Consider the following 12,783-nt stretch of genomic DNA (forward strand, 5'->3'; position numbering starts at 1 on the left):
AAATACCTAACTCGCAGTGCCACCTAGATGATTATCCATGCTTTAATTTCATCCCACCTTGATTTTGTAAATGCTCTTTAATTTGTTGTAAACATGTACCTCAACATCAGCTTGTACGAATACAAAGAATACAGAATGCTGCTGCTCGTATAGTGACCCTATCCAGCAAACACAGTCACATAATATATCATCAGTTCTCAAAGCACTCCTTTGGTTGCCCATGTGTCAAAACTTGATTTTCAATTTCATATTGCTTTTATTTCATTGTGTCTATATGGCTCTGCTCAGGCGCGTACGCAGGATTTTTTCAAGGGGGGGGGTTTTAACATTTATAAATCGGTCCGAAAATTTCGCAACGACTCAGCCAGCCGCTGAATAAGCGGGGGGGGAGAGGGGGGGGGGGGGGGGGGGGGGGGGGGGGGGTAAGAGGACACTTTTTTTTTTTTTTTTTGGTCTCGAAATTTGGAAATTTGACATTTTGCTCTGTTGGGGGGGGGGTGTAAGGTCACCTTTTTTTTAGGTCGGCCATGGGAATAATTTTTTTTTTTTTTTAATAATTAAAAAAAAAAAAAAAAAAAAAAAAAAAAAAAATCAAAAAAGGGGGGGGGGGGGGGGGGGGGGTTTTTAGGTTTTTTTTAGGGGGGTTTACACACAAAAAATTTCCAAAGGGGGGGGTTTAACCCCCCAAAAACCCCCCCCCCCTGCGTACGCGCCTGGCTCTGCTCCACAGCACAATATTACTTATAAAATCATTACATTCCGTCAGATCTAATGTACGCTCTCAAAACTCTGGATTTCTTGTTCTTCCTAAGCTCATAAATAATTATGTAGAGGAGTCGTGGACGAGTGGATATGTCACCTAACTGTGGATCACAGGGTCCGCGTTCCACTGCGGCACTAACGTCCTTTGGCAAGACATTGATCTACATTGCCACTCTCCCCCAGGTGTTGGTACCCGGTAGGATGCGAAAGCTAATGTGCTTTAGATTGGCAAGTGTGCGCTTGTTAAAAATGACGCCTGGCTGGAATGCTCCCAAGGGAGTGGAGAATGTGCATACTTTGTGTGCGGGTAAGCCTGAATCCGATGACTGTAGTAATAATATGATTGCAGGGCCCTCAGGGAGAACAGAATAAATACTGATGAGGCTACCCTGGGAAAACAAGACATATTATTATTATTATTAATAGGGGAAAAACCTTAATTCGCTGATGTAATGATCTTCCTCGAGAGATTCGTAACAGCAGATCAGTTGAAGTTTTAAGTATTAATATAATCTTAAAACGTATCTGTTTCAATTCGGCATATAATATTATTTGTTGTGTCATTTGTGCATGTTCTATCTTCTGTCCTTTGTTTATATAGTGCAGATATGTTGATGTGATCTATTTTTTTACCGCGCCTTAAAGCCCCACTGTAATACTTGTAGCTACTTGCTCCCTCTATATAGAAAACAATGCCTAATCGTTGACCATTGGGCCCCCATAATTCTCTTTTCCTTATGTTATTTGAGAGCTGAGTTGATGAGATAGATAGCCACCTGTCAGTGACCACACCGTTTGGTATAATCCTCCTGGCCAGACTAGTACAGACGCACTTTGAGCTTTAAGAATTCAAGTGGATTAAGTGCCTTGCAAATCTCATGCATCATAATTATCTTCATTATTATCATAACTATTATTATTATTTATAAGAGCTGTTCTTCATCATCTTAACAAAAAAAAATCAGTGAATTAGCTGAATTTCTGTCCAGTCTTCTGCAGAAACTGTTTGATACTAGTCCCTAGTCCCACCTGAGGAGAATTTTGTTGTTGTATCTACCGAAAAGATATATACACTGTCGCTCATAAAGTTGGAATATTTTGTTTTTACCCCAATTTATGGAATTATTTTAAAAATAATTTAAAAATAAAAGATCTAGATAAAAGTATACATTCTCAAATTTTATTGAATAATAATTTGCCAATGTGGTTTTGCGTGACTGCTAAACATGTGTATGCTACTATGCTTATCAACTAGTCATAAATGACAGTAATGAGGATTAATGCCCCACAAAAGGGCACTAATATAGCACATCGACACGGTTTTGATCCTAGGGCCTCACAGTTACGAGGCCACTGCTTTGTCACTGAACCATGACCATGACAAAGCAATGGCCTGTAACTGTGAGGCCCCAGGATCAAAACCGTGTTGATGTGCTATATTAGTGCCCTTTGTGGGGCATTAATCATCATTACTGTCATTTACGACTTAAGGGTATAGGTCCCCAGTTGATAAGCATAGTAGCATACACATGCTTTAGCAGTCACGCAAAACACACATTTGTCAAATTATTATTCAATAAAATCTGAGAATGTATACTATTCTAGATCTATTATTTTTATATTATATTTTAAATAATTCCACAAATTGGGGTAAAACAAAAATATTCCAACTTTACGAGCGACAGTGTACAAATAAAGAAATAGAAACATATACATTAAAGTAACAAAACAAATAAAAACAGAGCAATGTGATACAAGTCATAATTTGATAATAAAACAAAGTATTACTGTTCGTACAGCTATTACTTCTTCCGTGGCAATTCGAGGGGGGGGGGGCATAGGTGATTTAAAAAAAAGGGCATTACGAAATTGTGATTACCTTTGTTATTCTAGTTCCTGTATGTAAGAAAATGGTTGTGTTTGAAAAAAAGCACCCCCAAAATCCGACGACCTTTAAGTTAGATTTTTTTCTTCTCGTAAACTACATGACTCTTGTAGCTAATGGTGATTTCGAATAGCACCGTGACGACGCAGGACTTGTGTGTAAAGTGCTAGATTTATTTCACCCCCCAAAAATCGTATACATTAGTGTAAAGATCCACAAAACTCACCACATCATTACATTTTTACAATCGTAAATGGAAACCAAACACTCATCTACAAGGCATGCACATTCAAATAGCTGAAAAATTCTGAGAAGTGCATGTGAAGACCATTTAATTTACGAGTTTTAGGAAAACTACCCCCTGAGCAATCATCCCCGGCCAATTACCAGCGGGAAAATTACCCCCGTAAAATAACCTAGGTCGGAAATTTTCCCCCGGGAATATTACCCCCCCCCCCTGAAAATTATCCCCCTAAGACACCAACCCCCCCCCCCCCCTCTCACCGAGGACAAATAGCTTCCGAAAAAAACTCTGTTTTATAAAAAACACCTAATCATATTTCCGGGGGGGGGGGGGGCAATTGTCCGGGGGAGGGGTAATGGTCCTTGTTTTTTTTTCCCGGGGTTGACTGTCCAGGTGGTAATTGCCCCCGATACGAATTTACAGAAATTATATTGAACATAACAGCTAAAAACGGTCAAGCATATTTAGTAAAATATACCCATTGAATTATTTTGCAATGGCCGCCCCCCCCCCTTTACTGACGTGTGACGTCATTATCTTTTATTGAAGGGAGGGTAGGCCCTAAATTCCCCAATAGAAGGCTATCACATACTTAAGAAAATAAGGAAATCTATTTTTTCTCAACAATCATGGCTAGCTTATTCGGAATTTAAAAAAAATCATAACATGATGATATAAAGAATATTAATGAGCGGAGGGAAGAGAGAGAGAGAGACTGGAGAGAGAGAGAGAGACGAGAACGAGACAGACAGACTATGCCCCCAAAATACATGTAAATCAGGGAGTGATGGCAATCGATTTTGAACACTCGATCTAGCTCCCATACATTTACATGTATTTATTGTTAGTTAATTGCCTTTTTGTAGTTTTTTTCAAATCCAATTCGTCAATTATTTCTGACGCCTCGATTACATGAACTTCGAGCCCGTCCGAGCCCCCTCCCCCCCCCCCCCCCCCCGCGCCCCCACCCCTTCACGTAGGCCTACTGAATGAACAGTGCGATGAAAGCCTATGTCCCTCTCCTTCTTCTAATGTTTGGACTGGTCTTAATTGCTGCCTTCATTACAAAATGTTAATTTTGTGGAATTGGGTTGCTTGGTCAAATTATCCGATATGCGATCCGATCCGGCATGGCATGTGCCGGTTTAGTTGTGACGTCATTGTTTTGGCTAACAACAATCATGGCGACGTGAAGCTGTAATTAGTGTATTGAGTCAGTGAACGGAGCTGATTGAGTTTTTACGTCCGAGAATTACTCAAAAACATATTTAAATGCCTGACGAAATAAACGCAGAGGAAAAAATGGAGCCTGATGATGAAGAGCTTCAAGAACTTTATAAGTGGTTAGACGATATTCCGCTGAGCAGAGTAAAGAAAAATGTTGGCAGAGATTTCAGTGATGCAGGTGAGAAGCATTGTCCATTGACTTGCATGTACGGTACAGTGGCCGCGGCCGCGCTGTCAGGGGTCGTATGCTTGTCAGCAACGCAATGCCTGGCCGCTGAGCTGCTAGCTGCGACTGAGTCTCCCGCTAGAAAACCAATGCAATAGCGGCCGCCGCTGGTCTAGACCAAAAAAGGATGTGCATAAAACAATATGGATTAAATATAGGGCCTAGTAGATCCTAGATCTAGAATCTAATCAATACTTATTAATCGTAGATCTAGACTCTTCTTGTCTTGAAATGTTTTGACTTTTGTTCATGAGTCTTAGTGAGTGTTTATGGAAGTGGAACTCGGTTGAAACTTGGTGGAAGTGGAACGGTCAACTTTTTGCTTAGTTATAGATCTAGATCTAGACCTAGTATAATATAATAGTAGAATAGGCGTGTATATAATTATGTACATTACTTTTTAGTGCAATTATGTTCATGGTGGTAACTAATAATAATGCTAATCGTAATCCCACTCTCTTTTTTGTTTTAGTTCTCATAGCGGAAGTTGTTCATCATTTTAATCCACGTATGGTGGAGCTACACAATTACACTCCTGCAAGCTCAGCTCAACACAAGCTAGAAAACTGGAAATTACTTAACAGGCAAGTATACGCTCTCTTCCGCTCTCTCTCCACCCTCTCTCTCTCTCTCTCTCTCTCTCTCTCTTACTGTGAGCTAAGCATTCGGCCTGAGAACCTTTAACAATTAACCCATCTTTTACAACATGGAGAAGAATAAATTCTGACTTTAAAAAGTTATACATTGCCTGTGAGATCATCTGTTTAGCTCGGTCTAATGATTTGATCATTGATATTTCCTATTTGATTAGTAATAATTTAATAAACTCTTCATTATCTACAGGAAAGTGCTGACCAAACTGAATTTCAAGTACCGGAGAGAGATATACGTGGCTTAATCACAGCCAAGCAAGGGGCTGCGGAGATGTTCTTAATAAAACTCAGGCAAAGAATTGAAGCTTATCTTTTGAAAAAGAAGAGCCAGCAAGCTAATCAGGCACAGGTAAAAACAAGAAAGTTATATTTCACAGGCGTTTTATTTTTTTATTTTTGTCTTTTTTTGCAAGGCTTATCTAATGTTTTGATAATAGAATTGCATTTTTAGAGAAATCGATCAATTTCTTGCTAAAGGACATTAGTGCCGGGGCAGGACTCGAACCGTGGACATTATGATCAACAGTTCGGCGACGTATCCACTCGACCACGACACCTCTACCTCATTTATGTATATTTTAAAAGGACAGTTCGAAAAATCATATTATTAATCTCCTATTGTACATTTTATATTTAATCTGTGTTTTTGATACCGTACATTTAAATTGGTGTTTTATTTTAGGAATAATAACATAATCAATACAATCTTAATTACAGTTTTTATGCATGAATTTATGACTTCTTTTCACTAGATGTCCCCTGATGGATATCTTTATGGGATGGAGGTTGGTTCTGTTCCATCGAGACCACCAAAAGCTCTCAAAGCTGGTAAGTACTTTCCATATTTTAACAGTGAATACTAAAGCCTGAGACAACTCCGGTGTGGTCTATGGAAATTATGTGTTAAAATATCAAAATCAATTTTATTTGTTTCCACAGATTCATAAAAAGACAATATAAATTACAATCAGAAATGATTAAGTATCAAAACAAAAGATGAACCTGCGGAGGGGGTGATAAAAAACCACAGAGGTTTATCCAACAGGTTAATGGATACTGCCAGTGGCGTGCGTGATTCCACACATTAAAGGGGCACCAGTCTTACAAAGAAAATGAAATGAGTGAGAATTTGGAAGGTTTTTGCTGGAGGTGGTCCTTTTCCCTGCTTTATTTTCCTTTCTCTGTTTTCTTGCTTTTTGTCTGTTCTATCTTACTTCTGTTCTTTTGTTTATAATGCAGATGCTTTTATTTGATTTTTTGTTCAAGGGTGCGCACTGAGCATTTGAGTTTAAGAGGATTTCATCATTTGGCACTTATAGATCCCATATATCATTATCATTTTCTTTCTGTTTCTTTTTGTTCTTCATCACTTGATTTAAGAGGGGGGAGCACTGGGTACTACTCAGTGTTGGTCAGTGATGTGTCAACTGTTTTAAGGCCAAATTGGCAATCAATTTCCTTGACACAGGCAAAGCTAGAAAAAATATGTATTCCCTCAAAATACATGTACAGTGTTCTTTTGAAATTCCTATTCATTCTTTTCTTTCCAAAAGATTTGTCTAGATGAACGCAATCTTATGTTTTGACCAGCACAAGTCCTTAATACTTGTGCCATTTTATTCAATGTAGTTACATATACATGTACCTCTTATCTTGTAGGTGCAGGAAGGCCGCCAAGGGCAGCTGCACCAGCCCCGAAAGCTCCCACAGTACTCAAACCACCACATCAAGGCTTAAGGTAAGAACTCGTGGTTTTAAAGGGATTGGGTAACATTGTCTCAGATTCTGAAACAAAATCCTGGATTTAGCTCATGCTGCAATGATAATGATAAACCACTAGGTAAGTCAGGAACCCCATGACTTTTACAAGCCGATCGGCGATCTGATTATCAAGATATTTATGATTGGAAATTGAAATCAAATTTTGCGTTTTCCCAATGGTTTTCCTAACACTACAGTCTATTGGGGAAAATGAGTACCGGTATGGTAAAACCGGTCACTCAAAGATCTTTACTTTTTGAGGCACTTTATGATCAGTTTGAAGAGCAGTTTCTTTAGGGCTTCAATATTACGCCATATCACAGACACTGATAACATGTAGGGCCGTGCATCTAAGATTTAACATTGTTAGATGATGCCTTTAATAACACCCCTCTTGCTTTTAAGTTAAAGAAAATTTTGCAGAGAAAGAGAGAGAGAGGCTGACTAAAGGATTTTAAATAAAGGAAAAAGAAAGAAATGATTATACTGCTTTCAGTAGCATGTACATGTATTCTACTCAAAAATTAAACCCAATGCTGGGCTAGAGCATTTGTTCATAATCGTGTTTAACAAGGGAAATTGGTCTGAGGTTTAAGTTTTCATTTGTTAAACATGTTTTTGACCCAGATTTGGAATTATCTGAAATTTGTTGAATATTCTTTGATTTTACAAGAGCATTCTGTGAGATCGCTAAATCTATGTGATTAATGTCCAATTGGCAAATTTGCCCTTCGACAGTTTGACTATTTTGTTGAAAATTTGTTGTTGCTGAGTACAGACATGGGGTTGAACCCTCCCCCCCCCCTCAATTTTTTTTTAAATAAAAAAAAAGAAAAAAAAAAAATTTGTTATATTTTTTGTGTGCAAAAGGGTGACCCCAAAAAGTGACCTTACACCCCCCCCCCCCCTTGAGTCGTTGAACAAATTTTGGGACCAAAAAAAGAAAGAAATGTGCTCTTACCCCCTCCCCCCCCCCCCCCCCCACCCCTTATTCAACGGCTGGCTGAGGCGTTGCGAAATTTTTGGTCCGATTTAAAAATGTTAAACCCCCCCCCCCCCCCCCCCCTTGAGAAAATCTGACAGTACTACTTATAATTACCATCATCATATCAGTACTATCATCATTATCACCATCACTGTATTGTTTCAACAGTGATCCTCGAGGGGCATCGTACAGGCAGCAGTTGAATGGAGGCATGGAGCCTGAGTTAGCGCCTGCTGTAAGAATGGTCATAGAGCAAAAAGAACAAGCCCTACTAGCATCCCAAGAAACAGTGCAGGTATGTATCACAAATAAGATCTTCTACAACTTCAAAGGGTTCTGTATTTTTAAAGGGTTCTGTATTTTATACTGCCCTAGTTTGGCCAGGAGAAATTAGACCTCCCTGCATGGTCACTGATATCATCAAATCAGCTCTCAATTAACATAAGAAAAAGGGGATCAAGGGGGGCCAACAGTCACTGCTTAGGCATTGTTTGTTATATAGAGGGCGCAAGTAGATACATGTATAAGTAGTGCAGTTGGGCTTTAATGTTTAAAGAAAAACCTGATGACCAATCTTTGAAAACATTTTGGAAGGTTTCTGCTTAAATTTTTTCTTTCTTTTCTAGGAGACAGATCCGCTCATGTCCTAAAACACTTACTCTAAACCTAAAACTTGATGTTAAAAGCTTAAAGTATGTAATAAAGATACGCTATTTATAGAGCTATTTTAGCATAAAGGACAAGGGACTGTAATCTACTGTTTTGCTATTAAGTTTAATAGAGCATTGGGAAATGTGTTAAAGCTATTCATAACTATCTGTGACTTTGTGATGGATTTGTATTTATGCAAAAAAAGGAAATCTAATCATCCCTTCAATACAATTTTTTTATGAAACAGGGACCTGGTCAATATTTATCAGAGAAAGAAAATAGTGCAGAACAAATATTTTCCTTGTTGATCAGTAATCTATAATTGTCAATATTTTTCCAGAGCTATCTGGATAGAAATAGATAATTTTTAAAGATAACCCAGTTATATGACCCGTACCCGTCCAAAAAAGTTAATAAGCAAAGAAAAAGCAAATAAAGAATGTGTCCCCACCAACCCTGGATTTTTGCCCAAGCGTTTTGTTTTACTTCAGTAAAAAAACATTATTCTGTTTGCCGGGGATGTTTTTCTTGGCAAAGATTTTGTATTTATATTGGCCTGATGCCCAAAAAGCTGGTCGTTCTTTATGTTTTTCATTTGGGGAATTTGGGAAGTTTGGGATTATCTATGTCATCATTACCCCTTACTACATGTACATCTGAATATTTAATTCTTATGAAGTGCTGAAATAAAGATGGAATTGAATTGCTTTGTGTGTGTGTGTGTGTGTGTGTTTGTGTGTGTGTTATAGCACGGCCATATCCAGGGGGTAAGGAAACCCCTTCCTCGCTCTCATTGAGAAAACAAATATTAAATATTGATTAGGAAAGGACACATTTTCCAGTGATTTATTTGGGCACAGGTGTGACAAAATAGTTCCTTTTGAGGAAATGTTCAATTTACGAAATCTTGGGTGGGTAAGCTGGAAAAAAGAAAGAGTTTGACTGGTGCCAATACAACTTTTCTGCAGCCCTCTTGTGATCTCTTGTGATTTCACCAGAGGTACATTGTAGCTGGTGTGTTCACATTGTTCTCATTCCAGTCACACTGTTGAGATCAACATCAGACCACATGCAAAATTACTTTGCCCAAAATGGCCAGACTCGTTCACATATGCCAGAGTAACCGCGTTTGTTTGTTTGTTTGCTTGCTGTTGTTAATGAATGGCAATTGCAGATGAAAAATATAGTTGTGCTCAACAAAAGGTCCTAATTATACTTGCTTATCTGCATGTTGTAATACACAAAAATATGAAACATTGAATGTTTATAAAATTACACTTTATAAATACCAGTGTCCCACAGCTTGTGTATAAAACTAGCCTTTATCTGTCATTTTGGAGTGTGTCCGGCTGTATGAGGGAGAGGTATCTGCTCAGATTGCACATAACTTGCTTTTAGCTCCCACTGTGAAGTTTTCTTCTTTTGCCTTTTTGCTCTGTTCACATTTCTTTGCACAGATTTGGTTCAACTTGCTTTTCCCTCCATTCTAAAAGTCATACTAAAACTCATCATCTTTTTTGTCTCTGTAGATCTTACAAGCCAAGGTGAGACGGTTAGAACATCTCCTGAAACTCAAAGACGACAGGATAGAGGAGCTCACGAAATCTGTTCAGAGGGCACAAGGACATTACTGAACCATGTCTGTTGTGTCAATTAAGTCTTGGGGGGGGGGGGTTCACAAAGATCCTAAGTTGGACTTTACAATTATGAAAAGCCATTGGCATCTATGAAAACATTTTGTAAAAATTATTTTCAAAGGCATCAAATGTTGATTCATATCATTAATATTTTCTGTTACCTACAGGGATTTCATGTTCTTGATGTGGAATTTGTAAAAAGTCTAAAATACTTGAATTTTCGCTTTTGAATATATTTCATTTTAAGGCTACAAATGGCTCTTCATAATGTTAAAGTCTAACAGAGAGTTAGGTTCAACTTGGGATCTTTGTGAAACACCTCCCCTGGGGTTTACCACAGAGTGTCTGAGTAGTAGAACACAGACAATATGGCAATAATAAACAGGATTGTTCTGGAATGCATTTTAGAAGATAGAGAGAGAGAGAGAGAGATGTTATAGGAGAACTGTGGGAGTTAGAGATATCGAGGAGAGACCTGCAAAGTGATGAAATCATTGAGTTCCTCGTCTCTGCCAGGATATAAAAGTAACCAAGAGAGAGGGAGACAGAGAGAGGGTGTGAGAAAAAGAGAGAGAGTGGGTGTGTGTGAGAGAGAGAGAGAGAGAAAGAGAGAGAGAAGAATGTAGATAGTCAGATAAGGGTTATTACCGTAAATAGATGGTAACGAGAGAGAGAGAGAGTGTGAGTGGTTCTTTAAAGAGAGAAGCTGAATGTTATAATTTTTGCTACAAATGAGACAGAGAATATTAGATATGCTGAAAGAAAGTAAAAGGTCAATTGAAAGATAAAATGAAAAGTGAGAAGGATTTAAACAAAAATTGAAATACATGCATGTAAAGATTTGTACATTTACATTTCATTGTGTTCAAATTTAAATCACATGTCTTTGTAACTTAAAAACTGTTGAGGTAGTTGTACATAGGATGAATAACTTATTTCAGGGAAATCAAAAACTATTTTCATTTAATGTTTGCATTGAAAAGATTGAGGACTCTCAGTGTAATGTAGGTTTTTTAATGTGTGAAGTTGCCTTGATTTGTATATGATGTTACACGTAGTACAAAATGTGATCAAATGTTTAAGTTAAAAATATCTTGCTCTCGAGATATCATAATCAATTTTGTATATGTTAAATGGAGCCATATTGATGAATATTGTGAAAATAACTTACTGAGATAAAAGTTTGATGGGCAGTAGACTAAATGTAGTAATAATATGAAAATATAGCTAATTCTTCATATTTCTATCCATTTAAACAGTCTTATTTTCATTCCAAACATCTTTGTAGCTGTTTGCATCCTAGTTGTTTGTAGCTTACTCTTTAATAGTGATTGAATTGAGCATCTTGAATGTCTTGCCAGTTTTGCTTTCAGAAGTCAAATACTCTGTTTTTTAAGAAACCAAATACACCAAAGGACTTCATTATATTAACAGAGCTGGACAAATCAAAAAATTGTTCCCGCTCAAAAAAAAAAAAACCCAGCTAGTTTGTTATCAAAAAGTATCCTTAAGAACCTGATTTTGTATTAGTCTATACAGTCGGCAGGTTTCATCTCAAAGTGTGCATGCATACGCTGTGTGGAAAATGAAGAAAATCAATATACATGTGTATAAATATATATATATATATATATATATATTTTTTTGCTTTTTACAAAATGCTCATGCTCATTTGTTGTATATTTTCTTTCCAAATACCAGTATCTTGTTTGGAGACGATGTATTAAAGAAAGACGAGTGATTTTATTTGATACCCAAGACATGATTTTATTGTAAATGCCTCGAGATTAACTTTCAATGGCAAATTATTCCAGTGACATTTCTTGTACAGATCAACAAAATGGTGCGATTCAACAATTTGTTGTTGTTTTTGTTTTAGTTTTTGTTTTGATTGTTATCATTTTCTAGAATTTGACATACTGTAAACCAAAATGAGACATAGCACCCTCCTATGCCTACATGTATGACCAAAATGTGTTAAGTCATGAATATACAATGAATTTTAACATGCATAGAATTTCTTTGTGTTTGATTGTTAATTCACCACTTGTGTTGCTCATAGAAATTACATCTGTAATTAGTGAACATTATGAAGTTGAAGGTGTGCCATTTTGTCTGGAAGCAACAGAACAAACTAACGTGTGAATATGGTCTCGTTCGTAAAGCATTGTTCTTATTCAGTAACAAGTGAAAAGATCGACAGGTAGAGGGGTGTGTTAGTATATAAGAACACCCTTCTGTTGCTTAGTAGTACATTTCTAAGAACTCGTCTGCCGATTACCAGAATGGCATTAATGTTATTTTGGGGAGTTTGTTAATCATACAATGCCCTTTTAATGGTTGTTATTGTTTCTTGTCCATTAAAATTCATAATTCTGTAGACTAATTTGAGGTTAAAAGTTTAACTTTAATTTCTCTTGAGCTTGAAATACCATTTTGGTTGTTCTTAGTCAAAAGGGTATCTATTATTGTATATCAAATGGGGATATTATGTTCTCAGAAAAAAGAAGAGTTAACATAGATTTTAATTCTGGTTACATAAACAAATGTGCAGGGTATTTTCTGCCAAAATATAAAGTATTCTTTGTTGGGATACTCATGTACAAATTGTATTCATTCATTTTAAAAGATTAAAATTAAAATATGTATATGTATACATGTATTAAAACTTGACAAAAAATTCATCTTCGTTTTCTTTTATCTTTTACAATTCACATGCTTTAAATATTTCAAGTACACATATGTGTAGTGT

The 12,783-nt window shown here is 37.0% G+C and overlaps 1 protein-coding gene across 1 annotated transcript; it reads left to right on the forward strand.

The window, feature by feature from the left end:
- The first annotated feature begins 4,041 nt into the window (after positions 1–4,041).
- On the forward strand, positions 4,042–10,084 carry LOC577584 (sperm flagellar protein 1). The gene is given in 8 exon segments (XM_777802.4): positions 4,042–4,296; positions 4,817–4,928; positions 5,188–5,210; positions 5,213–5,346; positions 5,750–5,825; positions 6,657–6,735; positions 7,912–8,038; positions 9,924–10,084. Coding segments are annotated over 8 exon segments (789 nt in total). The 5' UTR covers positions 4,042–4,163; the 3' UTR covers positions 10,029–10,084.
- The last annotated feature ends 2,699 nt before the right edge of the window (positions 10,085–12,783 follow it).

This window comes from Strongylocentrotus purpuratus, unplaced genomic scaffold (genome assembly GCF_000002235.5).
Source record: "Strongylocentrotus purpuratus isolate Spur 01 unplaced genomic scaffold, Spur_5.0 spur5_scaffold_15, whole genome shotgun sequence".
Lineage (NCBI taxonomy): Eukaryota > Metazoa > Echinodermata > Echinoidea > Camarodonta > Strongylocentrotidae > Strongylocentrotus > Strongylocentrotus purpuratus.